The 26860-nt window shown below is 42.0% G+C and overlaps 1 protein-coding gene across 2 annotated transcripts in view; it reads left to right on the top strand.

Moving 5' to 3' along the window:
* Positions 1 to 26860, top strand: part of PARD3B (par-3 family cell polarity regulator beta) — an 853033-nt gene that overhangs the window by 738223 nt on the left and 87950 nt on the right. For both annotated transcript variants that reach the window (XM_081143277.1, XM_081143276.1), the window contains exon 21: positions 18708 to 18843. In XM_081143277.1, the coding sequence (XP_080999403.1) occupies positions 18708 to 18843 (136 nt within the window). The remainder of the gene's footprint in view (positions 1 to 18707; positions 18844 to 26860) is intronic.

Genomic DNA, 26860 nt, shown 5'->3' with positions numbered 1-26860 from the left:
GGTCCCACGTGAACCATTTTTATAAGACTTAGGCGTCATTTATCAAACTTATTAGCTGAAGAGTTCATCTCTAAATCATGCCCTTTAGTTCATGCTTATTTTGTGGTTAGAGCATTAACAGTTTCTTCCCCCTCAAAAACATTAACCTTTGCCTCTGTTTTCCAGTGGCTTCATGAAAACATCTGTGGCTTGTTCGTGGCAATAGTGCTTTCACATTTCTTTTTACTTGTGGGCAGACTCCAAGTTGGTTATATAAAGACGCACATCAAACAAAATTCAGTAACTCCATGTCTGGCCTTTTGTTTGTCAAATTGCAGGGTTTCCAGCCTGATGTAAGACTTCGTCCTGAGCTCTGCAGACATTTGCTTTTGCTCTTGAACTACATTTCCCCCTTTATACAGTAAGAAATATGCTTCAGGTTATTACGTAATTAGTTGTCTGAGATATTTTATGAGCGGATAAGCACCCCGACTCTGGGTCTGGCTTGTATATTTTTACAGCAACTCTGTGAATATTCTCTTTGGTACAGAGGAGAGGATGTATATGGAAACACTAGTCCTGAATTTTTTATTGGTTCACTCCCTTTGCCACGGAGCTGCTGTCGCCCACAAAATTTGAGTCATACCTCAGCTGTATGAATCCTCTCCTAAAGCCCACGTGCCCCGAAGGGTGCAGCGGTGGGACACGTCTCACTGTCTCTTGGAAGAGACCGGAGGCACTGGTTTTAACAAAAGCAATCAGACGGCTAGAGCTGAAAGGCAGGCTAGAGGTAGACAGACTTCTGCCCTTGTCCGACTCTCACTCAGTAAAAACACTCTTTAAAGCACAAGATTTGAGACTCTCTTTCTTGCTCCTGTGTCTAGGGAGGTCAGAGGAAGGAACTCAGTTTTTATGGTCCCTAAGATTTCAGTATAGAGCACTATAGTATGGGAAACAATATCCACCTATCACCCCGAGTTGCCGTTGTTGACCTATGAGAGCATTTGCAAGGAGGGGAGAGTTCGTGCAACAGCTGAAAAGGGAAATTATACACATGAGAAAAGCTCTTTTGGTTTCCTCGAAGGAAATTTCATGATTTTCTTCTTGAATCCCCACACAAAGGGCAGCACTCTCGGTGCAGGAGGCACTCAGTAAATTCCTGTTGTCCATCCCCGCCTGGTCTTCCGCACCATAAATATCCCGGCCCGGGACGAGCTTGGAGAGGAATGTAGCGCAAAGAGAGGTCTCCTTTGGGAAGCCCCACTCCACCTCCCGACACTCACCAGGTCCCCGAGGCCCTCAGGTTCTGCACCCTTCCTTCCTGGTGTCAAAACTTGTCCACAAAGCATTAAGTCACACACAGGTGAATGACGTCTTACAGAGACCAACGTCCAATACCACCTGTATTTTAATGGAGATCAAAGCCTTGGAGTAAAACTAAGGTTGAGTTTCTAGCATAAGCCTGGAGGCAATGGGTAGATGCTAAGGGCTTCCCAATTACCCCCCAAAACAATAAAAATAACCCAGTCTCTCTTCATGTCCTTTTTCCTGATCCCTAAGTCCCTTTACTAGGTCCAACCAGTTCCTCCTGAAAATATGAATTGGAGCATTTCACATTAACCTAGAGCAGCGATTTTCAACCTTTTGCATCTCATGGCCCACAAAAACTAATTACTAAAAATTCTGCAGCACACCAAAAAATGTATTAATTTTTGCCAACCTGACCAAAAAAATAGGTATAATTTTGACTCATTCAGACCAGATGGCTATTGTGTTGGCTGTAGTCATTTTTTTGTTTGCCAATCCAAGGGAAAGGAGAGGTCAGTGCCCCTGACTAAATAGTCAGTTATGGCATGTTTTAAAATGCTCATGGTACACTGGTTGAAAATCGCGGCCCTAGAGCACTGGGTTGAGTGGGTCCCCATGGTTTTCTAAGTCCTCTGCTGGACTGGCGTCAGAAGCAGTGGCTGCACCCCCTTTCTAACCTCAGTCCCCTCTCTTTCAACCAGAGCTGGTCTCGACTTACAAGGACAATGCTTTTGATTTCACCAGACCTGGAATGTACTGTTTCCATCTGCAGCCTTCCTTTTAGCCCTGCTCAAGATTTCTACTTCGGCAGAGCGCTGGAAAGTGATATGCGTATTAGAAAACTTTATTAATCAGAGTAGAGTGCTATTTGGCAGTTAGATTCTAATGAGGATGGGGAACTAAATTTAATTCAAAGCTAAAGGTCAGCAAATGATGCCAGCCTACCTTCTCTAAAGTGTTAGCTCAGTTTCCGGACAGTTTCACCTGGAAGTGTGCTTGCTATATTTAGTATGAAATAGCATAGAAAAGGTTCGTAATAACACCATTTCAGCACCCATCTACTCCGTGAACATTAATAAGCCAAGTGCATTGCTGCTTGGCTAGACAATCCTTATAGGAGTGGATGGCACCAAGGTGTTATAGCAATTGCTGGCTGAAAACAGAAGGCCATGATGCAATGGAGAGAATGTCAAAAACTTGTAGAAATGTCTTTAAATAGTGAGGTATCTGTGCAACACCTAGGAATGGCAAAGTAGCTTGTATAAACCATTAGGGGTATACGCTATTCTGTCTTCCCCAGAAAAGCTGGAGTTGTCTTCTAAATATTTAAATTAGATCATGTTTTTTTCCTGGCTTGAAATCTTCCAACATCATCTCATTTCACCTGGAGTAAAACCCAAAGATCTTACCAAGTCCTACAAAGCACGTGGGATCTCAGCCTTGCCTGTTGACTTGACCTGGTCACTTACCACTTTATCCATGAACACTTAGCTCCAGCCACAGCGCTTTCTTTCTGTTCCTTTAACTCATCACACCCGTTCCCTCCTCTGGGTTTTGGCTTTAAATATTTTCTCTTTCTAGAATGCTCTTCATAAAGATGCCTCTGGATGGCTTCTTCTTATAATTTAGACCTTAGCTTAAAAGAGAGAGGCCTTTCTTGACTGCTCAATCTAAAGTAGCTACCCGGTCACTATTTTATCACTACATTATATTTTAAGAATCGGGTGGCATTTACCACTGCTTAATATCTTTTTCCATTGGTTTGTGTATTGTTTCACTCCCCCACTATAACATAAGGCCACTAGGTTGTGTGTCTTCTACTCCCCCTAAAATCTCAAGGCCTAGAAGAGTTCTAGTGAATAGTAGTTGCCCAACCAATAAATACTTGCTGAATGAAAATAAGACCCTTGAAAGATTTCACAGGTAGAGAGTCATTTCTTTAGGTAATGTGCCAGGCACTGACACTGGAAAGACAGCTGTGAACAGGACATAAAAGGCCCCTGCTCTCACACATCTATTCCTGTGGAAGTAGGCAGATGGAAATAAGTGAAAAAATAATTAAGATGTGTTCATTGAGTGATCAGTGCTACAAAGGAAACAAGCAGACTGACGGGATAGAGTGTGACTTCTTCAGATGAGGAGGCTAGAGGAGGCTCCCTAACAAGGGAGAGCATGCCTGGAAACACTTGAGGCAAAGTGTTTTAGGGGGAAGGAATAACAATTACAGACTCCTGGGGCTGTGACAAGCTTGGGCTGTCCAAGGAATGAGGGAAAAGCAAGAAAGAAGCTGCTAAGCACAGTAGAGAATGGTCCCTGATGAGACGGAGAGGGAGGCAGGGGCCAAGGCGGTGAACAGAGACCACATGGACCATGGGCAGTGGTTTGAGAATTCATCTGCGTGTAATGACATGGCAGTAGATGTTTTTAAAGTAAAGATTGATATCATCTTAATTATATTGTTTTAAAATGATGGGAAAGAATTATAGGTAGAAGAGGTAGTATGGACAAGGGCTTGGAGGAAGGGGGGGTGAGTGAAAACTGAGGGTAAGTTTGGGGAACAATAAAAAGGTCACTGGAGACTATCCTACAAGTGGGGCTGGAGGTGGAGGCAATGGGAAGGGAGCAGAGAGGTGTTCTGAGCAGGAGAATTATGTGTGGGCAGAGTTTTGGCTAATCTGGCAACAAATTAGAATGGAATCAGGGTAGAAAGATTAGTTGCCAAACTGTTATGATCCACGCAATGAGTGGTGAACTTGGTTCATGCAAGAAGGAATACATGGGAGGGGACATTGCTAGAGGCAATTGATTACAACCAACTGGATGTAGACTACAAGGGGGAAAGAAGTCAACAGTGACATAAAATAGGGTAATATTGACAATAGTTGCAGCTTGTTTATTGAATCTTACTAGGCACTATTCTAACTCCTTTCAATGTAATATCTCATTTAATCCTCAAAACAACCCTCTAAGGTCTTACTATGTTACCCCCACTTCATAGATAGAGAGGTTTATAACCTCCCTGGGGCAGGGAAAAGGGAAATGGCAGAACCAGGATTTGACCCCAGGTAGTCTGGCTCCGGTGTCTATGCTCTGAATGCCAATCATTGTTTCAAGCCTTGATGAGCATGGAGAAGCAATAAAAAAGCCCCGAAGAGGGGGAAAGGTAGATTTTGGGGGAGAGGGGAGCAGATTGTAGACAAGTCGAGTGTAAGATGTTGGTACATTTCAGATGCAAATGAGGAGCAAGGGCTGGGCATGGTCCTTGAAGCTCCCTCGAGGCGTCACAGGTAGAGACGGATGTCTTCATGTAGACAGGCTGTGCTGAGAACTCGCCCCATACGAGGCACTCCAGTGACGAGCCGCTGAGTGGATGGAGGAGTAAATGAGAGCTTGAGAAGGAGTGTGACGACAGAGCCTTGGAGTAAACCGTGTTCCCAAGACTGAACATAGGGCAAGAAGCAGTTAGAGCGTTAGAGAAGGCCTGAGTTTAGAGAGCAGTGGGAGGGACGCTGAGGGAAACAGACAGTGGAATTGAAGACGTAAGAAGGAAGCCAAGAAGAGGGACTTGCGGGGAAGTTGCTGTGGGTGTCCAGTCCTGCAGAGGCGAGGGTCTGGGTGGGCCTCGAGAGCGCAGTCCCTGCAGTGCTGAGGGCACAAACCAGATCGCCATCAGCTCCAGAGAGGATGGCAGGTGACGAAAGGAGACAGCAGATGACTCTTTTTTAAAAAAGCTGGTAGAAAGGGGGAAGGAGAGAGACAAGAGGAACAGCTTAACCTTAATCGAATAGTAAGTGCTGCTGGACAGTGTCAGTTCGCGGAGGTCCTTTTATTGCTCCTGAGGAGACAGTGAGGAGACAGTGAGGAGCAGTCTTCTGGGCGTCCGCAGGCCTGTGTGAGTCTGCACCTGCACTGGCACGGGCCGTGGGGCCGGTCAGCCTAACAGCAGGGCTGCATCAAGCCTCAGCACCACCTGAGTCAGGGCCGTGCCCTGGCAGAAGCTCTGCCAAGGTGGGTACATGGCGTAATAGCTCTTTGGATTAATTTAGTGACACCCTCGTTTAGAGGACGGTAGAAAGTACTGACATCACCATGCTGCTGACTTTACAGAGAAGCAAGACTGACTTCTGGACTGACGAGAATTCGTGGCACTCGGCAGCTGTTTAAAAAAAAAAAAAGTCTACCTCCACCCCCTTCTTCCGACTTCTCTGGACTTACATCTGTCTTCCCAGCTGTGAGCTGCTGAATTCCAGGGTGCAAAACCAAGGGCGACAAATGGGAGGGCCATACAAATAATGATTACACGCTGCTTAAATATCAATCTTGGTTTATTGTGTGTCCGTGGGCATATGCCTCCAAATTCAAGTGGCCGCCTCTCTCTCTCCCTTTCAATATCTGTCTGCAAACCTTGATGTTATTACGCATATGTTTTAATAAATATTTTGTTTGCCGTATTTCCATTAATATTCATAGGGAACGGAGCACTTTGGGGTTTGCGATTTCTAATAAACATTGATGGTGTTACTAGTTTGTACTGAGCATTCACTATGCTCCATCAAAATGGCAGCTCTAATTAGGTTCCTTGAATTAGCTAATGGATTTTGAGAAAGATCGCTTAGAAAGCTCTTACAGCTGTCCAAGATATCCCCGCCATGGCAGAAAGACAAAAGGCCCCTGGAAGCTACAGACTTCAGAGCTTTAGAAATGCAGCTGACAGTTAAAAAGATAAATTACATTCATATTTTTCTAGTGAAAGTCCTAATACTGAATTAATGTTATTCCTGTAGTGAGCATCCATTAAGAAGCTCATTTTATTATAAAGATGCATTTTGACCATTAGCTCTTTTCTTTGGCTCCTCCTCACTCCCCACTCTCCTTTTTCTCCCTCCAATTCCCCAGATATTTTGGATACAGTATTAAAAAGCTTCTTTGAAGAAGAGGAAATAATCCCCCCCCCCAACCTTTGAGGGGATAGGTTATAAATTTAGAAGCTTTCTTAGATATACAATACACATTCCGTTAAAAAATGTAAAAGTAATATATAAAGAAATAATATAGTGATTTAATTTAAGCTTTGTGGCTTACATTTTACATAGAACTTGGGAGGGGAAAAGGCTTCTAGCTAGTGAGCTTGTTTACACTTGGCTAAAAGATGATTTTGTAGGATAAAAACTATCCGGAAGGAAACAAAATACCTCCTCCTTTCATCTTAATGTGGAATTCACGAATAACGCAGTGCCATTCAGTGCGGCCCTCCCTCTTCCTTCCCGAGAACCAGTTTCTCTACAAACGATGCACCGATGACATCCGAATGACTGTACTTAATATATCTGCAAATAGATAGAAGAAATAATAATTGTTAGTGGGAAGGATAGTAATTAAGTTCCTGACAAAGCCGAATCCTGGAAGCAAACACAGTCGCCCCTAAGCTGGCTACTCTAGTACTCATTAATTCTCTGTGCCCCTCTAACACTGGCTTTCAGGTTATCCACCGAGAAAACTAATACCTGTTACTTTTTAATCTGAAAAGTTACATTTCTCTAGGAACACAGTAAATCCTTTAGGGGCAATGTTTCCTGGGTCATTAACTCTCAACCATCCAAATTCTGTTTTTCCCCCATTTGAGTCTTTGTAGCTCCTCGATTTTTCTAAGCCCGGCCTGCCTTTTGGCCTGTTTTCTGCTCATTAGTATCTTAACCAAACAAGGGGCTGGGCAAGGAAAGGAATGTGAGACGTAAGTCAGTTAATTGGGGGATTGTTTACAGCTCTCGGAAAACAGTTGTTGGGAAAGAAACTAAAGTTGTTGGTTTAAATGAGAGTTTTCAGAATCACCTGGAGCGTCTGTTTTCCATGCTCTTCCAAGCCTCCTGTTTCTACATGTAATGGAGAGCCGACTGTAGCGCCGTTGCTAATAAAGCCGTTGGAACTGGGGAAGAAAGACAAGAGAAGGTTGTCCCGACTACTATAGATTACAGATCAGACAGCTGTTTCGCCTCAGTATGAGGTAAATAAAACAGAGAAGCATTGTTATAGGAAGTGTCAGAGAAAAGAATGCTCCGTTTTCTCAATTATTCCCCACACGTGACTTTGCCATGACGGATCAAAGGCATAATTGACATCATGTTTATTGAAGAAACTAGCAACTGTCACACTGTCGAGAGGCTACCGAAAGCTGGAGGGAGGCATGTTTTTTATTCATTTTCACCGCGGGTTATTTATAGAGTTCAATTGTCGACAGCATAGCGCCTAATTTCCCTCTTCTTTGATAGTCAACGAGTCATTCACTTTTCAGAGCACAAAGACAGCTACAAATTGCTCCGTGGCAGATACTCGGGCTCTGCCATTACCTCGCCTGAATGGAGCAATGGCTATTTATTAATTAGGGTTCTGTGACTACTTTCCCTTAAAGTGCCAGTGGAAATAAAAGTCTTTGTCAACCCATAATGGGTTGGTTTCATTTGCTTTGTTTTGTTTTTTTAACTTTTTGCCCTCTGATTTGGCAGCCAGTGCCCTGTTCCTAATGGGAAATTTATCACTGTATTAACGACGCGTCATGCTTCATCACCAGTTGATGTTACTGGTTAAACAAGAGCTCTGGCTGGTTATAGAAAGCGTTCCATTTTCAAGCTGAAAGAAAATCTCAATGTCCTATCGCCTTGAACTCGAGTGGCCCTCCAGGCACAGCATCCAACAAGTGGGGAAATGGAAATAGAGGATGGCCTTTGCCAGCGACATGGTCAGCCTTGTCCCTTGAACTCTAGACACACTCAAGAAATCATTGAATGTCAATGCGAGGAACATCCCATAGAGGTTCATTTCATGGGTTATGATATGTGGGATCAAAGAAAGTCAGGGCCTCCCCGGGTTAGCCTGCTGTAAAGAAGAACCCTATTTGAACCCTCCAGTGATCCCACACATTGTCCCTTTGGGAGACACTGGCACACGGAGCTGTTCAGTCCTACCGGCTTCGTTTCCCAGGATTCCTCCACCCACTCTCACACCTCTCTCTGCCTGACCACGTGTCCTTTCACGCTGCCACGCCTTCCAGGTGTTGCCCGCCTGGGCCTGCCCCGTCCCCCACTCCTTCTGCTTGCTCTTCTTTTCCCCTCCAGGCCTTCCCTGGCCTCCAAACACAGCTAATCACCCTGCCCTCTGAGCCACTGCAGGACTTCATTGTTCCATGAGATGTCATCCTAATTGCCACACTGCACTGTAATTCTGTATCTGTGTCTCCACAGTCCTCACACGACTACGAAATCTCTGAGGGTTGGGTCCTGGGTCTTAAGACCCTTTGCATCATTAGGACCTGTGACACGCAATGTTTAATAATAAATAATAAATGTGCATATCTGAATACATTCAGAGGATTATTGGAAAACTTTTATAAAAGCAGTTGATCTAAGTTTGATACCAGTTTATTAGTTTCTATTCTGTTCTGAAAAGAACGTCACCGGGCTCCTAGACAGGATTTGTAGGAATCTGGACATCTTTTCAAAACAACTGAAACGACCCATAAGAGATGATACTATAAGTTGTCTCTATCTCGTAAATCCTTGATGTCAGAAGGTCAGCAAGAGGTTATAGGGGACCAAAGCTCACCTTACACCCAGGCAAATGAGAGCTGTGGGATGTTCTTGGATTTGGCATCCTTTGGGACCTAAGTATACTTTTTAGATGGTTCTTTGAAGTTGAGAATCTGTTTGGGTTGGCTAATTATTATAACCTTATTTAAAGTGTCTAGAGCTCAGTGTTCGTGCATATAGGTGTAAAAGGATTGAAAGGAATTGGGTAATATCAAAAATGTTCTTACTAGATTCTTGGACTTAATTGCTTTTATGCTAATCATATCAGAATAATGCATGTAGAATTCTGTGCTTAGGAGATAATATGATTTAACAACACATATATGATAATTGAGATCAGACCCACACCCACATACCTGTGTGACCCATGCATCATTTCTGGGTGTTTGGACAATTTATTATTATACATCCCTTTAACGGGTGGGTAAGGACTGGTTTACGTATCTTACGCATTTAGGAGGCTTTGTCCCCTAACATTTAGTGTTGACCTCCTAATCACAATTTTTAGCTTCTTTCAGTTGAAAACCTTGTTCTTTTTATTTTTTTTTTTTCTTTGTCACTTTTGTTATTTTTCCCAATTCCTCCATTGGACGGGAGGGAAAAAGCCTTGTCATGTGAGTGGGAAATTACTGTTATAATCTACTGGCATTTGGTTACCACAGCTTACAATAGCCTATACTGATATCATTCTCTAAATAAATAAAATTTTTTAAAAAACGGCATGCATGCACTAAATCATTTAGAACTTGCTTACTTGCCCTTAAAATTCTGTAGTCAATTAGGCCTTATTTTCTTATTGTCTGAAAGAAAAAGCCTAGGTGTCCAGCTGGGGATCAGTGGCCTTTGGTGGCTTCTGTGATCCCTGGGAAAAGACGGCCTTCTATGTCTTTTCCTCTGAGGAAAGGAGGGTTTCATGGAGCCAAGGAAATTCCCGAGGTTTCTGGCCTGCTGCCCACAAATGCTTATCTTTCCCAGAATTGACTCTGAAAGTTTAATTCCCATCTAAATGTCAGATATGTATTTCTAAAACTCAAGCTGTGTTTGATTTAAGCCTAGAAGATAATAATTTCATCTCGCAAGTCCTGCAGTGTTGGTGAGAGTTTCTTTGACAAGTGTGTGTATGTGTATTGTAAAATCATTAATTTGCTCAATTACTATATAAGCAACCAAAGTTTATTTCTCCTTAAACTACATTTTGTTCGGCTCAACAATGTGGATAAGAGTTAAAATAATACAAGTTGTATAGGTTTCTGCCATTTACATTTTTATCAGTATTTTGCTAATTTTATTTTGGCCCATAAAACTCTTCGAGAAAACTCATAATGTTTCATGTGAAATCAGGTCTTAGGGTTAGTTTCTAAAGCCATTACGTGAGACAAAAATTGTGTCTAGTCAGAATATACCTTGGAAATTTCTTGAGGTTTTGTACCCTACTTAGACTCTCTCACTAAAGGCACCCCACACTCTTTCCTTTAGCCCTGCATCAGGTGGCTACTCCCAGCCAAAGGAGTCGGCTTGGATATCAGGGGCCATGTTGTACAAGTAACGCGTGTCCTGAAACACTGGAATTATGTTCAGCACAATGTCAAGCTTACATTCTCAGAGGTGCTTAGGAACTGACACCAACCGAGAGAAACCAACTCAGCTCATATCCAGGAGCACAGGCTCATTACCTGGAATGGCAGCTGGAACACTACTTAAATTGCTATTTCCCTCTAGGTCCCCATTTTTCTCTAAGCTCAGATATTTGGTGCATCGGTTAAATGCAGTTGGGATGCAATGTCAGTGTACTTCAGCCATGTAAGAACAGCTGTAACTACATGAATTATAATTGAGAGCATGGTTTGTTTATCATCTTTAATAAATGACACAGTGGATGCACAGTTCCAAACTGATCCGAATCTATTTTTCTTTGTATCTATGTATGCTTGTTTTACAAAGATGTAGAGTAGAAATGAAGGGCTAATTTGCAACCATCCAGTGTAAAGTTTTCAGCTATCTTTTAAAATCTTAAGCAACAAAAATTACCACACGAAATACTTGATAAATTCTTTTTGTGACCTCCACATACTTTGTATTGTTCATAAAATTGGCAAAAATGTCTCAAGACAATATGTAGCATATGCTTATACATAGCTCTGAATGTGTCCAGTATTTGTGTAAATTACTTAAGGCTCAGGAAGGGAATGCTGCACTGGGTTGGAGGGAATATGTCAGAATACTGTTCAAAATATGAGGAACTCACGTGGGCATTTTCTGACTAACGGCAAAACTGGCTTCTGAAATTTGAACACAGCCAGGAGGTCATCGCACAGTATCAGAATCATGCAATTATGCATTACAGGCTCATAATGGTGCGTTGAAACGATGAATAATGTGTGCGTTGTTGAATTGTGAAAACACTGTCAGTATCGCTCCTAAGAAATGTCTGCCTTTGCTAGAAAGGGAGACAGGGAAGCAGAATGTCCTGATTAGAGATGATCTGCGTAGAGATGGACCTCGCATTGTCTCATGTGATAAAGAGCAAAAGCAGAGCAATGCCTTTTATCAGAAGAGGAGATGACATTGATCTGGTGCGATTCGAAGTCCCGACGATCAATCACCTGGGAGAGAGCTGTCCGTCAAGCATCAATGAGATTGCTCTCAGCGATAAATGGTGGCCGTGGGTCCTAGTGGGAGTAGAAATGCTTGCCGTTAAGCGATCAAAAGCGCCAGGGAAGGGGGCCTTTATTTCCACTAAGGTTTGATTCATTGGAGGTCAAGGTCCCATCCAGGGTTAAGATTTCCAGGACAAAGTTTCAAGCTGTAGGAGTCCAAGCTCAGCTCACCAAGTTAGGGATTGGAAAGCCAAAACAAGGACCTCAAAGAGAGCAGATGCTAAGAGCAGGCGGCATGTTGAGGAAGACGAAAAGGTCAGACTCCGGTTGCCATGGCAAAGTCAGGCGCCCAGGTAAGCCAAGGGCGGCTGTGAGACTGTAGCTGGGGTCCGAATGCCCAGGGGCGGCGGAAGGCCCGGGAAGCACCGTGGTCGGGACTGCAGGCCGAGGCGGTGCATCCTGTGCTTACTGGGTTTTCTTCCCCTTTGCGACCCTACTTTGCATATCAACCTCTCTGCACCGGTGTTTTCAGCTTCCCCACAGGATCCTGACATAAGAAATAATTTTGTTGAACCCTTAGTAATTTATACAAATACATACTTTTCAAAGTTACGTATTAGCACAGAGCACAGTTTTTTCTCATATTCTCCTACCCGTTTTCTATTTACTGTAGGAAATTTCTATAGTAAATTTTCTCTTCAAATGTCTAAGCACTGTTTCTTCACCTTCCAAGAAGTAAAGGTCGGAGGTAACGGACAAATGCAGTCCTGGAAATAAGGGGAGATCCTAGATGTGAACAAGTTGTTTTGTCTGTTATTCAGCCTTTCTCTAAGTTCATTACCCTTAACAGGAATCTTTAGGCAGACTCTTAATATAGGAATCTTTAGGCAGTGATACTAAGCAAAGGGTTCTTAATTTCAATGAATTATTTAATCAACAAGGTAACTTAAATTGGATAGATGTAAAATGTCCCTATGAGGAAAGGCATATTCTTAGTATTTGGGGAAACCTTTTAGCAAAAATAACTGAAAATGGGGCCGCCATCATAAAAAGATGGTGAATTGGGGGGAAAAATTAGGAAAAATCTCCCAAATGTTGTTCATGGGTACTAAGCTGTGGGTCCCAAATTTTCACTAGACTAAAGTGTGAAAAAAAATCTTTCTTGTCAATGTACCTTTTGAAAAATAGGTATTCTTTATAAGAAATTGGGAGCGAGCAGGGGAAGATAATTTACATAATCATAACATTTACTGAATATTTACACGGGATAATTTTGAGAGTTTTTCTGGACTAAAATATCACTTGAAGAATACTATAGAATGAAGCCCCATTAAAAGCCATTATTTATTATTTAACCTCCTTTAGTGTATACGGGCACACTATATAAATGTATTTTTATTATGAATGGCAAATGTGTAGAGTATTAATGTAAGTGCTGTTGGGCTACAGTTTCTGTAAATCTTCAAAAGGCTTTTGAATTAATGTTTCTGAGTGCATTTATAAGAATCTCTGAGAATTTTTATTTGACAGGAATCTTTACCACCAACAGAAAATAACTAACAGTTGTGTCCATGAATGTCTGCCTTCAGCTAACTTTTATTTTCCAGAAACTAGTTTAGGATTTAAAGTAAAATTAGTCAAATAAGATTGCATATAGATTTTATTTTATCTTACCCATTTTTATCAAGAGCGTGAATGCCATAGAAGCTCAGGTACTTTCACAGCTCTGTTCGCAGTTTGAAAAAAAAAAAAAATGCCCTGTTTTCTAAGGCAGAACTACAGTACCACTAAATTTGAAGTATAAAACTATGATAATTTTTAGGTCCTTGAATGCACAGAAATAAACAGCCCAGGAGAAAACAGGAAAAGAGCAGCACCTTGATATTAAAAGGGTACAAAGATGTTTCTCTTCGGCCCATATCTTTCAAGAGGCTAACCCTTTTTGGGAAAACCTTTAAAGTTCCACCCTTTTGTAAGTGCAGAAAGATTAGCACCATATTTATATAATTAAAAATTTAATGATAAATATCAAAATAACATTTTGCAGTAACTTCATAAAAATTAAAGAATCCGTCCAACCCCAGACTTGTAAACGCTCCCTATTCTGGTTATTGCTGGCATGCATTCATCTGATTTAAATAGTTTTATTCAGTGACTGTAAGGATTACGGCATCCAGGTAGGAATGAATCCCGTTACGGTTCCGTTTTATAAGGACTGTTTCTTACCCACCTCACCTGCTCTGGACCCCAGGCTGTTGCCTACAAATGAGGGCTGTATTCACCAAGGCAGACACCTCTCCCTCAGAAGAGCCGCATGTCTTGAGGCTGTCTGAAAGTGACACAGCTCTTTGGAATTAGCCGCGTGCCCTTTACAGGTTACATGTATTTACATACGTGCCCACTTAGGCACACATGCAGAGTCATCCCAAATTAATTCATGGGTCCAACAGCGGTTCATTGGCAGTGATCAGCTCCCTCTTACGCAGTCAGGGGTGAACCTGACCAGGTGCAGCCCTGGCTGCCAGTCAGTCCTGGTCCTGACCCAGCATCTCTTTTCTCTTCGTGCAGGATCTTTGTCTTACGATGATTCTCTTTTACACCCCATTCAGTTTTATACCCATTTCCCACATAAGCCTGTTAGAGATATAATATTAATTATCCAGAAATCTCAGCCTGCAATTGCTCCAACATCATTCTTTAATGAATACAGACTTCATTGCGTGTATTTCTATCACTTTAGCTACTTTTATTTCTATTTTTATTGCACAGATCTGTGCAAATAAAAATGTATCAGAAGGTAAGGCTATAAATGTGCTCTGCTAAATTCCCTCAGCTTTGACATGCCTGTGAACTGCTGCTGCGGAATGCCTGCTGCATTTTAATGCCTTTCTCCAAGGGCAACATGATATGGGAGCAGTAACTCTGGCTTTGGAGTCGCACAACTCCTGGTCCACCGTCCAACACGGTGCTGCTCAACTTCTCGGGAGCCTCGGTGTTCTCCTCTGTGAAATGTCAGTAACAGTGTCATCCTCATAAATTTCACTGAGGGTTAAATGAGACGAATGACGTGTGTAAAGCATAAATATTGTATAGGAGCGTAATAAACATTGGTTTCCTTTCTGCGGCCTGCAGCCGTAATGGGAGGAGACTGTGGCGTGCCCAAATGGGCGCTCATTTCAAAGTGCACTTCAATGGCGTTAGTCGTGACCTGGCAATAATAAGATCAGATTTCGAAGGAGCACGTGATGCCTTACTGTGATATTTATTGCATCTGGGCATATATTACAATAGGTGGCTACGAACAAAAAGACACTGCTTCTGATCTCCATTACAACTTAAACTCTGTCCAGCTCTCAAGTGTTCTAAGAGCCTATTTAACTGCATATCTTTCTTTAAAGGCATAGCTAGTATAATCCACAAGAAATCGCTACAAAATAAATCTGTTTTGTTATACTGTTTAAATTCATTTAATGTAAAATTTTAGCACATTGAAAGTATAGGAGTGGCATTGATCACCTACATATAGATACAGCTATAATAGGAACCTTTTTTAAAAAAAATAAGAATAGCTAACTTTATCCAGTGAACAGCTAATACAGAAAGGCTAATTTTCTAACTGGCCACTTGGAGATGGGGTTACTGATGCTTTGCCTGAATTTATATGGTTGCGAGAGTGTTTGAGGTCCATCATAATCTGGCATCAATTCTGAAGCTATTGGGCAAAAGATTTCTTAGAATCACTACTGCTAAGTTCCATCAAGCCAGAAAAATAGAACAGGTAGCATGTAATAGAAGGAAAGTAGGAGTCCTCAGAAAGTAAGTTGTTAAGACTAGCCTTAACTTTCGTTCTGGTCCAGTAAGTTGCTAGCGGACTCAGTCTCTAAGATATAAATAAGATGAAGGAAAAGGCCCAGTTGAAGATAGTGCACAGGAGTAGAAAGACTAGTCTTTGAAGTCAGATAGACCTTGAGCATCTTGTATTAGCCATGTTTTCTCATCTCTATGGAGCAAAACAATAAAAACCTACTTTCAATTTTGTTTGATATTTTGAGATATTTACAGCACCTGTTACACAAGAATTAAAAATAAACTCAAGCACCAGCTCTTGCGGATTGGTAGTGGCTTTCCGAAGTTCTCAGCTGAGAAGGATTCTAAGACCGTGTCTGGGGTCCCTGGGAGAGGGTGCTGCAATGGATTAGTGATGTCTGCTGTGGGCAGAAGGTGGAGTCGATGAAAGTCTGTATCAGTATATTTGCTATATAAGTTTCTATGAATTAAAACTATTATGATTATTGCTGCTATTACGACAGTGGTATTTTTACGTTTATTTTCAAGTTTCTGAATCCTCAACACAAAATGGAATCAATTAACTGCTTTGGTTGCAATAGCTGTGTATCTTATTTTTATGATGTGATGGTGAACTTGTGTACATTATCTTCAGAGAAGAGCTGAAAAATGAAATCAGAATTTGCTGTTCCTAATTTTATTATATAACAAGCCCACTTGAAAAAAGATACGGGCACTAACAGTAGAATGGGGGTCGGAGAGGGGAGAAAAAATAAGAGACAACGTTGAGATGTAGTCCCAGGTTATGACAGGTTTGCACAGTTTCCCATATCTTCTTTAAAATAGTCACACAAGGGAGAAGGGGCAGCATGTCTTGCACTTAGATAGTCCATGACTCCCTAGACTTTTTTCCCGTTTTTCCTCTGAGGCCAGATTTCTTTTCTGGGTAAATAGTCATGTTCCTGTCAGCTATCAGAGATTTTCTGAATCCTAAACAGCTGATTTTGTATTCCTGCCCCAATCCCTCTATCTGAGAACTGAAATCTGATCAAACCCATATTTTGAAATTTATGTATTTATAGACATATAGAAGAGTAGTTTACAGTCTGAGTATGTTTTTTTTCTCCGCCACAAATGTAGGAACATGGTGGGTGTGTTTTTTTAAACAGTGCCTTATCAGTTTCTTTTATTTTTTTTTTTTTATTACTGATGACTTCATTCTGCTTGAATTCAGTGCTTCAGTTTCTTTGGGTAAACTAATAGATTATGTATGTGATGTTTGCACTGTGTTGATTAAACTTATCTGGTGAGTTTGAGTGCGGCTCATGTATTCACATAATCAGGAGAAGCCTGCACATTGGATACAGGTAACATTGTCAGCTCATAGTACTCGAGAGCGAGGGAAGCTGTTCCAGATAGCTTCCCATTGTCCAGAGAAGCATATCAGGCCTTCCATTTATTTTTTATCTTTTTCAAGTGCTCAAGAAAAACTTCTACTTAAAAACAAAAAAGCATGGTGTAGAAACAGAATTATTTGAGAGTTTTAAAATACATATTGGAAAAAAAATAAAGGCATGTGATCTGTAAAGGTTTGTCTTTTCTTAATCAGCTACTTTGATTACTATAAGGCATATAGGAAGCCCAGAACCCAGTAATAACTTTGTAGAGAGGTTATAAGTTACTGACACATGGTCCTGCTCTCATTTAACTTTCAATCTAGTCTGGAAAGAATGCTTTTCCTCCAAAAGATGTTTACTCACCATTTTCTTGTTATAGTTTACAAGTATAATTTTTAAGTGTCTTAACAAAATAGTTAACCTTTTTCTATTGTTTTCATAGATCTTATTTTATAATATATCTTATTTAAACTTAAAACTCAACTGTAATATTTGGGGGATCTCTTGGGCATGTAAAGTACTTCACAGTGGGGTCCCTACTTACCTTTCTCAGTTACACCTGTCTCTCTTCCCTGCTTCCTCCCTGTATACTAGAGCAGTGATTCTCACATACTCATGAAACATGAGTGTCATTATGGTTGATAAGTTGTTACAAATTGAGTTAAATTACCAAAATTTTCAAGTGATAGATGTTTGTCACTAGAGTAAATTCAAAATATCCGAAGTCACCAGCACTCACTTTTATTCTAATTTGTTTCCTAAGTGAGAGAGGGAAGATAGCATATACCACCTGATATGTGTGTAAGGCAGGGCAAATGAAGCTGATGACCTCTGCTTGCCCCGGATGACTTACTTGCATTCCCCTAAAGCAAGGTGCTTTCTCATTTCTGTCCTTTGTATTGCCCTTTCCTCTACCCAGAATTTCCTCATCTCATTGATCCAACTGTTGAGTACCTATATATCCTTCAAGACTCAGCCCAGGTGTCACCTCCTTTACGTAGCTTTCCATGATCTTCTTCTGTGGCCCTGCTCTCACCTTGTCAAAGTCAAAGCAGTCTATGTTTCCTCAGTGCCTGTGCAGACCTGTTATAGCACCTGTCACAGTGGATTGTAGTCTTTATCACTATTAGTCACCTAACTCCCAGACTGTGTGCTTTTTGCAGACAAGGACTGTGAATTGTTCATTTGTGCTTTCCCAGGTCTTAACTTAAGGTCTGACACAATAGACTCTCAGTTATACCTCAGATGAACCAAAGAAGTTGAACAACCATTGAGTTCTGCCTATCATTTTTCTCGTTTCCTAGCCCTGAATTACATCAATGATGCTGGTTCAAGTGATGGGGACAAATACTAGCTAAAAGGGAGCCACTGGCTGACCAGTTTGGGATTGAGTGGATAGGTCACTGGAGAAGCTATAACTCCTGAGAGGAAGAAGTGGCTAAAGTAGAGAGAAAACCGTGGACCAGTAACCAAATTGGCACGTTCTACTATCTCCAGCTTTTTATTTTTATTTTTACTTCTTGGCATGACTTCCACCTTCTTTCCTTTCCCTATGCCCAAGCCTGTCCCCATATATTGACACGTATATGTACCTCACCCCCCACTCCAAAAATGCTTGAGTCTCATTGAATTGAACACTGGCACATGCCACCTCTGTGTCACATCCAACCTTCAGGTCAAGCAACTGGTCTCAAATAGCAACAATTAGTTGAGAAAATGAGATACCCACATGAAAATGTTACCAAACTTTGTGGGCAGGACCATAAGAAAAATGTGATGGCTCTTTTCATTGTTCTAAAGGTCAGGGTCTTATCTTACCTTGTCACTCTAAAGGCATTTATTAACCTCAAGTCAGATGTCCTAACCCTTGAAGTTAAAGGGATGCACAGCAGGACTGGTTTTTGTTCATTGTTATTAATGATTTCACAGTTTTCCTAGCATATTTAGATGACATTATTGAATCTTCCAAATGTAGATGTCAGCTCCTTTAACAAGAAGATCAAAAAGTGAGTTTCCAGGATGATGTGCACTGTGTGACCGTGTTTGTTTATGTTCTGTAGTGGCTATCCCATGAGTGGAAGTGCTGACCGCATCCAGAAGTTGAGGAAGGAATATTATCAAGCTCGGAGGGAAGGCTTCACATTATATGAAGACGACGAAGGAAGAGCAAGGCCATCTGATTATGACCTTCACTGGGTAAGCCCAGGCCTGATTCTAATCGTTGAATTTATCTTCACTGAGATAGTTCATAGCAGAAGAACATGGTCAAGGATGCTCTACATATATCGAGTTATGTTTGGGTTACCCCAACCACAGCAGTCCCCTCCCACAGAAGTTGTTCCCATAAATCAAACCACACTAACGCACAGTAGTTCATTTTAATTGCTCTCATATTTACTTCTTGATGGACTTGTATACCAACTTGGAGTGGAACAGAAGTTTGCTGTTTTAAAGAGGGCAAGGAATCTTTGTCAGCATCTACTGAGCCTTAATCCTTGCCCTCCATTTCTTGGGTCTCAGACATCTGGGCAAGCATTAATAGAGCATGCAACATAAGTCATCTCGCCTTTGAAAACTGGTTATTAGAAATACATTTCAGAAGGGTTATCTTCAGAGATATCAATTGTTCGTATATTGCATTTGAACAATTCAGATTTTGCTGATCTTACCAGACACTAAAATCATTTTATTTGGAGACAAGGGCAATTTTTGTATTAGAGGAGTCTCCTTGCCAATCCTTCAACATTTGGGAATGAAAAAGAATATTGTGACCTTAAAGAGATAATCTTTGTGTGTTTTTCAGGATAGTGATTCACTTTCCTGTCTTTTTCAAGGATGCGAAGCTGTACTTACAAAGTACATTTGACTCTTGAGCAGCCACAAAAGTGCCCCAGAGGAGGGTGCTTAGAGTGTGATTAAAAGTACATGTTGCCCTGGCCACTGTGGCTCAGTTGGTTGGGTGTCGCCCCACTGTGCACCGAAAGGTTGGGGGTTCAATTGCAGTCAGGGCACATGCCCCAAGTTGCAGCCTTGATCCCTGGTATGGGATGTGCAGGAGGCAACCGATCAATGTTTTGCTCTCACATTGATGTTTCTCTCTCTTCCCCTCTCCCTTCCTCTCTCTATAAAAACCTATTTTTTAAAAAAAGTACATGTCACATACTTAGAATAGTGCCAGACATGGAGTTTTGGTGTTCAATAAACATTAGCTCTCATTGCTAACGTTACTGTTGGAGCAGAGTTGTGTGTGGTAAAAGTAACGTCCTTTTGTGAGTCAGCTCCCACTCGCCCCCCTTTGATGATTACTGCCCTCTACTACAGTTTTTAGTGTTTTCCTGAGACCCATGTAAGGAACTCTCTTATCCCTGGTGGCCACAAAAGACATCAACTCTTTTGAAGGGCAAATCTATTAAAAGAAAGTTCTCTTTTCTGATTTTCACACTCATATTTATGTTCACAAGGTCAGGATTAAGAGAGGAGAGTCCAGTGACTGAACTGAGTCCCTCTAGTTTTCACTTCAGTGCTGTGGCTTCCCATGTGTGACACTCAGCACTTTTACACTGCTGTTTAAAGTCGGTTTCAGCATTCACCACTGCTGTGCAGAGCAACTGAAACTCCCTGGCCCAGTAGGTTCTTCCACGTATGATAGATTCTAAAGACACTCATCAGAAATGCATGGTAAGGATTGGCAGCCTCCAACCAAATGGCTTCAGCCTCTTCTAGAGATAGGCATCCTATGAGTATAGGTCAGAGCAAAGAGCTATTTATTGGTTTTATTACAGACGTTTGAATTAAACAGAATGACATTAGCAGTGATGAGGCAACTGGGCACTTAAATTCTTGGTAGCAGAAGAAAACAATTCTGCAGAATAACAATGTAGGTAACAATTCACTTGATTTCAAAGTTAGTTCAGATCTACTTATTGACTCTGATGAGAAGCTCTGCTCCTTCCATCAAACAAACAAGCAGTAAAACAAAGGGAAGTCGTTTCCCCCATAACCAAAACGAGACACCATGTCCAATGCTTGAAAAGTTCTTCCATCTCAAAACCACTCTGGGCAAAATAAGATAAGTAATTTTAGAGTAAGCCGCCCTGCTTTTTTAAGCTTTATTTTATGTGATCACTTTATATCGAGCTGAAAGAATGAAAAGGCTTAACCTTCATGAGACTTCAAGTTTTCTCTGACCTTCACCAAACCTGAGCTAGATAAATGCACACTTGGGTCCTTCCTATCTTAATGATTCTCCCTTTATGCCAAGCAAAAGTGTAACTAGATCAACCATCTAGTGAGTAGAGAAGTATCTCTATTTTAATTTGTGTTTCCCATGCTCGAGTGTGTTGAGCTTTGCCAAAAGTGACTGATTTTATGCTTCCCAGACAATTGGGAGCTAGGCTTCCCAAAGGGATGCTTGGGAAATGCTCTGTCATAAAAGACGAGGGCTCTTTGTCATGGCCTGAGATACTCCAAACTAGGGATTAGAATCTCAGCGTCCTTTCCTGTCCTCTCTCCAAGCCAAGGAAAAACACTAGTATCTTTTGTCCAGCGTAGGCCTGAGAAATCACACTGTTGTCTTACTACTTTTGGAGAGACCTAGGAAAGCAAGTTTAGAAAGTTAACATTTCATTCCTGTTAGTCCGCCAGACCCAACAAGGCAGCTTTTATAAATGAAACTGTGGCTCCTGGATCGAGCTGGTCTTCAGCATCACTTGTTAAAGTCTGGTCAACAGTCCATGAGGGGGAGAAGTGGGCCCAAGAGAGGCCCCCAGGTGCTTCTCCAGGTGGTCGTCAAGGTTTCTGATCCACATTCTAAAATTATAGCATTAATTCCAACCACTTCAGTAAGCACCAAAGTAGGTCAGCTTCTCTACCAAGATCATTACATGGACCAGTGTCATTAAAAACGCTTTCATGGACTCAGAACTCCCCAAGTCCAGCACCTCATTGAGAGGCCTAGCAAATATTCCCCAGAGTCACATGATACTGGGGAACTTCTGAACTGTCGAGAAGGAAATTAGGAAGACAAGTTACCTAATAAGTACATTTAAACTAGTTTTAAAATAGGCCAGAAAGAATATAAATACGCTCACGAAAGTCTTCAAAGCCAAAATGATGAAAGCAATCACTTGATTACGATCTATGGTTATTTTTTAAAAGAAAATATATTTTTGTCGATGTGACTAATAATCTTTCTTTGGCCGGCGCTGGGCTTTCTGGGTCTGCCCTCGCCACCCTTCTGGTTGCTCCCTCCATTATCACCCGCCCAGGGGCCCGCAGCCCAAGGCCTCCCACTGTGCTCTTGGGCTCTCCCTTGCTCTCACATCAGTCTCTGCCCTCTCTTCTCTCTGTGCCTCTTAGGCAATTTTAACAAATACTTACTCAGGCTCAGTGTAGGTCAGGCGTTGGTAACAAGAATACAATATTATCTCTACCTTGGAAGCGCTCACAATGTAGCCATGAATACAGACATCTAAGCCCAAACCAAAAAAACCAGACAATAATTATGTGAGAAATGCTATCGTATAGAGAGGTGTTAGCTTCTAAATGAGCTCAGAGAAACAGCAAGGAATTCTGGCGGAGGCAGGGTGTGCAGGTAAGGGTGCTGGGAAAGTTACAGAGGCTATTCAAGCGTTCCCTCGGCAGACACACTGTGTTCTTTTTCTCTCAAATTTGGTGTGTTTTTTTCCCCAAAGGAGCTCCTTATTTGTTCCCTTTATTTGTGTTAAAATCAATGGATACACACAGATCGCAGGATTTGTAAATATGGACATGAGACCTTAAAAATCTTTTCAGCCAGTCTGTTTTGTAGCTATTTTCCCATCTAGGCTCTGAAAAGCTGTAAAGAACAAACTGAAAGAGAATTTCAATGGCTGCAAGTGAAAAGGCCTGGTGAGTTTTTATAGGGCCAATTAAGTAGGCAAGTTATGCTAGCTGTGAAGTGTTAATATTTGCCAAAAGAAAACATAATACCTGTTATCTGCTGGTATTTTATTTTCTGTAAAACTTGTTAAGACTGTCACAGTCCTCTGGCAGTAAACTGGGGTTTTTTTTATTAGTGGATAAAGATTATCTGCTTATTTAACAGTAACCTGAATATCCCTTAAGTAATTTCAGAGATGAGATGGCTCTAGAGTTTTCTAAAAATATTAGTACCTTTAATACTGACTTTTTTAAAAAGCTGCATGGAATATATACCTCCTCCCAGCTTTTTTTTAACTCTGACTAGTTTAGAAGAATGTTTATCTAAAGAAGGGGTTTGTAGACACATGGATGGGAAGGAGGTTGCTACTTTCCACTGACATAAAAGACATGGTGATTTATCTTTCCGGGAAAGGGGATTGATTCAAGAAGGTGATGGTTGGGTGAGTAAATGAAAACATTCTGAAAGATTTGCTCACCCTGTTATGAAGACAGTCTAGGAACCAACCTAAGGGAACATTCTTGGCAGCCGTAGGGACGATGAAAGATGTGTCCGGTGAATTCTGCATCAGAGGAAGGGGAGAAACAATATGCTGATATCATGCTAACCATCTTGAGAAAGGGATCTAGGATGGAATGTGTAAGAGCCACAAGTATACAAACCATCAGCATGTTATTTCCTAAAAATGAGAAAGAAGAGAAATGAGCTCCTGCTGTCAGTGGGCCAACACAAGAATGGAGACTAGACTGCGTTTTTCTTCTCTGCTTCTTAATGGCATCTGATTAAAACTTAGGACATTGATAAACAACCTTTGATTAGTCGATGGCTCTTAAGCTGCAAAGAGTAGAAACTTAATGCAAACTGGCATAAGCAAAAAAGGAAATTTCGTTGGCTTATATGACTTTAAGTCCATCAGCATATGTGACTTCAGGCAAAGCTGGATCCAGCTTCTCCAAACAGACCAATTAGGAATCTCTCTCCATCTCTCAGCTTTGTTATTCTCTCAGTGGGCACCATTCTCAAGGGGCTCCCTGCATATGGTGACAAGACAGCCATCAGCAGCTTCAACCCCCCTCTATAGAAAGAGGTTGACTCACCCCCAGTACATCCAGGAAGCCCTAGAACTGATGTTCAATGCAATACTCAGTACCTCATTGACTCAGCATGGGTCGCATGTCTACTTCTGTACTCCTATGGCCAGGAAGATGTAGTGCTCTTGCTGACTAGAACTAGATCAAAAAGCTACCCCTGGGACCAGAAAGTAGAATCAGACCTATATAAGTTCTGTGAACGAGTATAGGTAAAGAGGTAGTTCCTAAAGGAAAAAGGTGCTATCAGCCAGGGAAGGGAAAATCTATGTCAGGCACTATTAGGACTTGTCTACCATAATGTCTAGTTCTAATAACAATACAAACTTTCTCCATCACCTTAAGTTTTAAAAAAAAGGTATTTTCCTGTTTATCACCAGAAAAAACAGATCTGTTATTGTAAACTTGCTGCCATTGTTGCCTGGGTAAAAAGAAAAGGTATTTTTGTCTACTAGTCTGGTGTCTTTGAGCTATCCCAGGAACCCATGTGGATTCACTGAGTTATCCAGGAGAAATTACTTCAGGCTACTTATTTAGATAGGCAAGTGAAATTTGTATTCACTCCAGAGCTGGGAATTTGCTCCAGCAGAAGGCAACAGAATTCTTTGAAAGGACCAAAAGGGACCCTCGTTCTTTGGGTAGAATTGCTCTACCTGTATCCTCTTGGATTATTTTTTGTGACAAGGTCATATTCTATATGCACATATCAAAATCATGTTGTACACCTAAAACTAATGGATTCTTATATGTCAGATATATCTCAATTAGACACATCTGTTATTAAAATCTTTAAAATATAGAATGAAATAAAGAATGGGAGTTATCAAAGGCATGCATCTTGAAACTGCTGTAGCTTGGCTCCCACCACGAAATAACCAGCCCCTTCTCTGTTGATGGGCCCTCTGGAGCTCCCTAAGCAGTCCCTTCCCGGTGTGTCCCTCCATCCACAGATTAATATTGCCCCACATTTCCTAAAATAACCGAACTAAGGAGCAGAAGAGGTTCTGAGACAGGGGGGAAAAATAAGACACACTGTGTCCATCGAGTATGCGGATTTTGAGGCTTGACAGAACGTGGCATTGGTAGACCATTAAATGCCACTTAAAGAATTGGGACTCACCTAGACTTCAGGAAGTAGTGGAAATGTGAAGAAAGGAGAAGACAGACCTGAACTGAAACGTTGGGGGTTGGTCGTTTTAGTCCGCTTCTGTTCCGATGCGGATTTCCCGGGAGCACGTTCACATGTTAGCTGCATGGGCGATCACAGGGGTGGATTTCTAGCCTTTCAACATAGCGGGAAGCATTTGAAAGGAGGCTGCATGTTTACAGGCCATCCCCGGCATAGATATAAGCTGTGTTTCAGAAACCCGACCAGAAGTTGCCGATTAGGAACTGGGAATGGCTTCCCACGGGAGAAAGGTTATTGGTGGTTGGGTGCCGGAGCGGCTCCCGGAAAGCCCGCTGAAGCCCAAACCCTCCCGCTAATCACACTAACCGAGGAGCCGAGCAGGGGCCGCCGGAGACAGGAGGATGCGGGGCGCCCTTGAGGTGCTCCCGAGCCTCTTCCCACGCGCCAGGCCTTAGGAGGGTCTCCCAGGTTTTGCGACCCTGACCCACCCCACCCCCCCATCGCGGCGCACCATGCCGCACAAACACCCTGATTCCCCAAAGTGCTCAGGAGTCCAAAGTCCCCTCCCTGCTCCATGCCCCGTGGAAGTTACCTTCTCCGGTGCAGTTCACCTTGGGCGGGGCGCATCAGCCGCCGAGGGCCCTCACCACTCCCAGAGAGACTTCTCTGTTTAAAGAAGACATTTGATTAACACGATTAAGTGCGAAATTGGGCTCTTAGGGGAAGTCTATGAGAAGGGAGGAGGAGAGGAGCTAGTGGAATCTACCCCCAGGAACTGTCCCTTTAGGAAACAGAGGAAAGGCCCATGGCCATTATGTCATGTTCCTGATGTCTCGTTGCCACTGCACAGCCTGAAGTTCCTCCAGCATTTCTCCTTCACATACAGAGCCCGAGTCCCCAGAGCTCCCAGGCTGATGGGCTGGCCAGTGATCTGACCTTAAGAGTGGTACTGATTTCTCCTGCAGACTGGTCCTCATGTCCCCCAGTGGAAGGCTTTTGTTTCCAAGCTGTCCTCTGTGGCCCGTGGCCAGCTGTTATAACTGACATGGACCAGGACTCCTCAGTCAGCGCTGTCCGAAAACCTGCCCTGAAGGCAGCTACTCTAAATTGCTCCTGTCTTCCCCCCTGGTCTTCCTTAACCCACAGATGACCTGAGTTTTACATATAATAATATGGCAGGTATGGGAAGTGTAAGGTGTGAGAGCATGGACTCTGAGGTTCGGCTGCCTGCATTCACATCCAGGCTACACCACGTGCTAACTGGGAATTTGGTCGACTTATATAACCTCTCAGTCTCCTTTAAAACTGGTATAATAGTATTGTGACAATTAGGTGATTACTACATGTAAAGCACTTAGAATATTTTCTGACATGTAGCACATGTTCAATAAATGGGAGGAATTTAAGTAGTACTCATACTGAGGTGTTTAGAAATAATATGTTCCATTAGTCAGAACACCATTCTACCGTAGCCATTATTGGAGCTTAATTACAATGTCCTGGGACATTATACAACACAAGGCATTTGGGAGGCCTTCCAGTCGAGCTCACTCTGGCTACCACTGAGGTGGCCACAGTCCCTTCACATAGTGACTACCAGGCCTGGTTGTAAGGCACTTCTGGCAAAGTCCCTTGGTCAGAAGGTCATTATCTATTTCCCTTTTTCCTGCACACAAACTTTTCCTTCAACCAAGGGGCACCCCCAATCTTTTTAATTACCTTATGCTAAAATCAAAGACCAAGGACCAGAAGAAAGTTGGAAGCTTCTGCTTTCAGTTCTGCAAAAACTCTAAAGCAAAGAAATAATAGGGTCTAGTTCAGGTCTTAAAATAGGAGGGAGAAGGAAATACAAAAAGAATATTTGCAAATTACTCAATAAATTATACTACAGCCAGATGAATAGCACCAGTGGCATCCTTTACTCAGTGCTGACTCTGCCAGATACTGTGTAAATACCTTATCTCAGTTGACCGGGACAACAATGCCATGAGCTAGTTGTAGCTTTAATCCTATTTACAGAGAAGAAAACTGAGGTCCTAAGACTTTGCTCAGCAGTCACCTGATCGTTGCAGAGCT

This window comes from Miniopterus schreibersii, assembly GCF_964146895.1.
Source record: "Miniopterus schreibersii genome assembly, chromosome: 7".
In the NCBI taxonomy this organism is placed as follows: Eukaryota; Metazoa; Chordata; class Mammalia; order Chiroptera; family Miniopteridae; genus Miniopterus; species Miniopterus schreibersii.
Note: the sequence above shows the minus strand (reverse complement) of the source record. Positions and strands in the feature narration are given on the sequence as shown.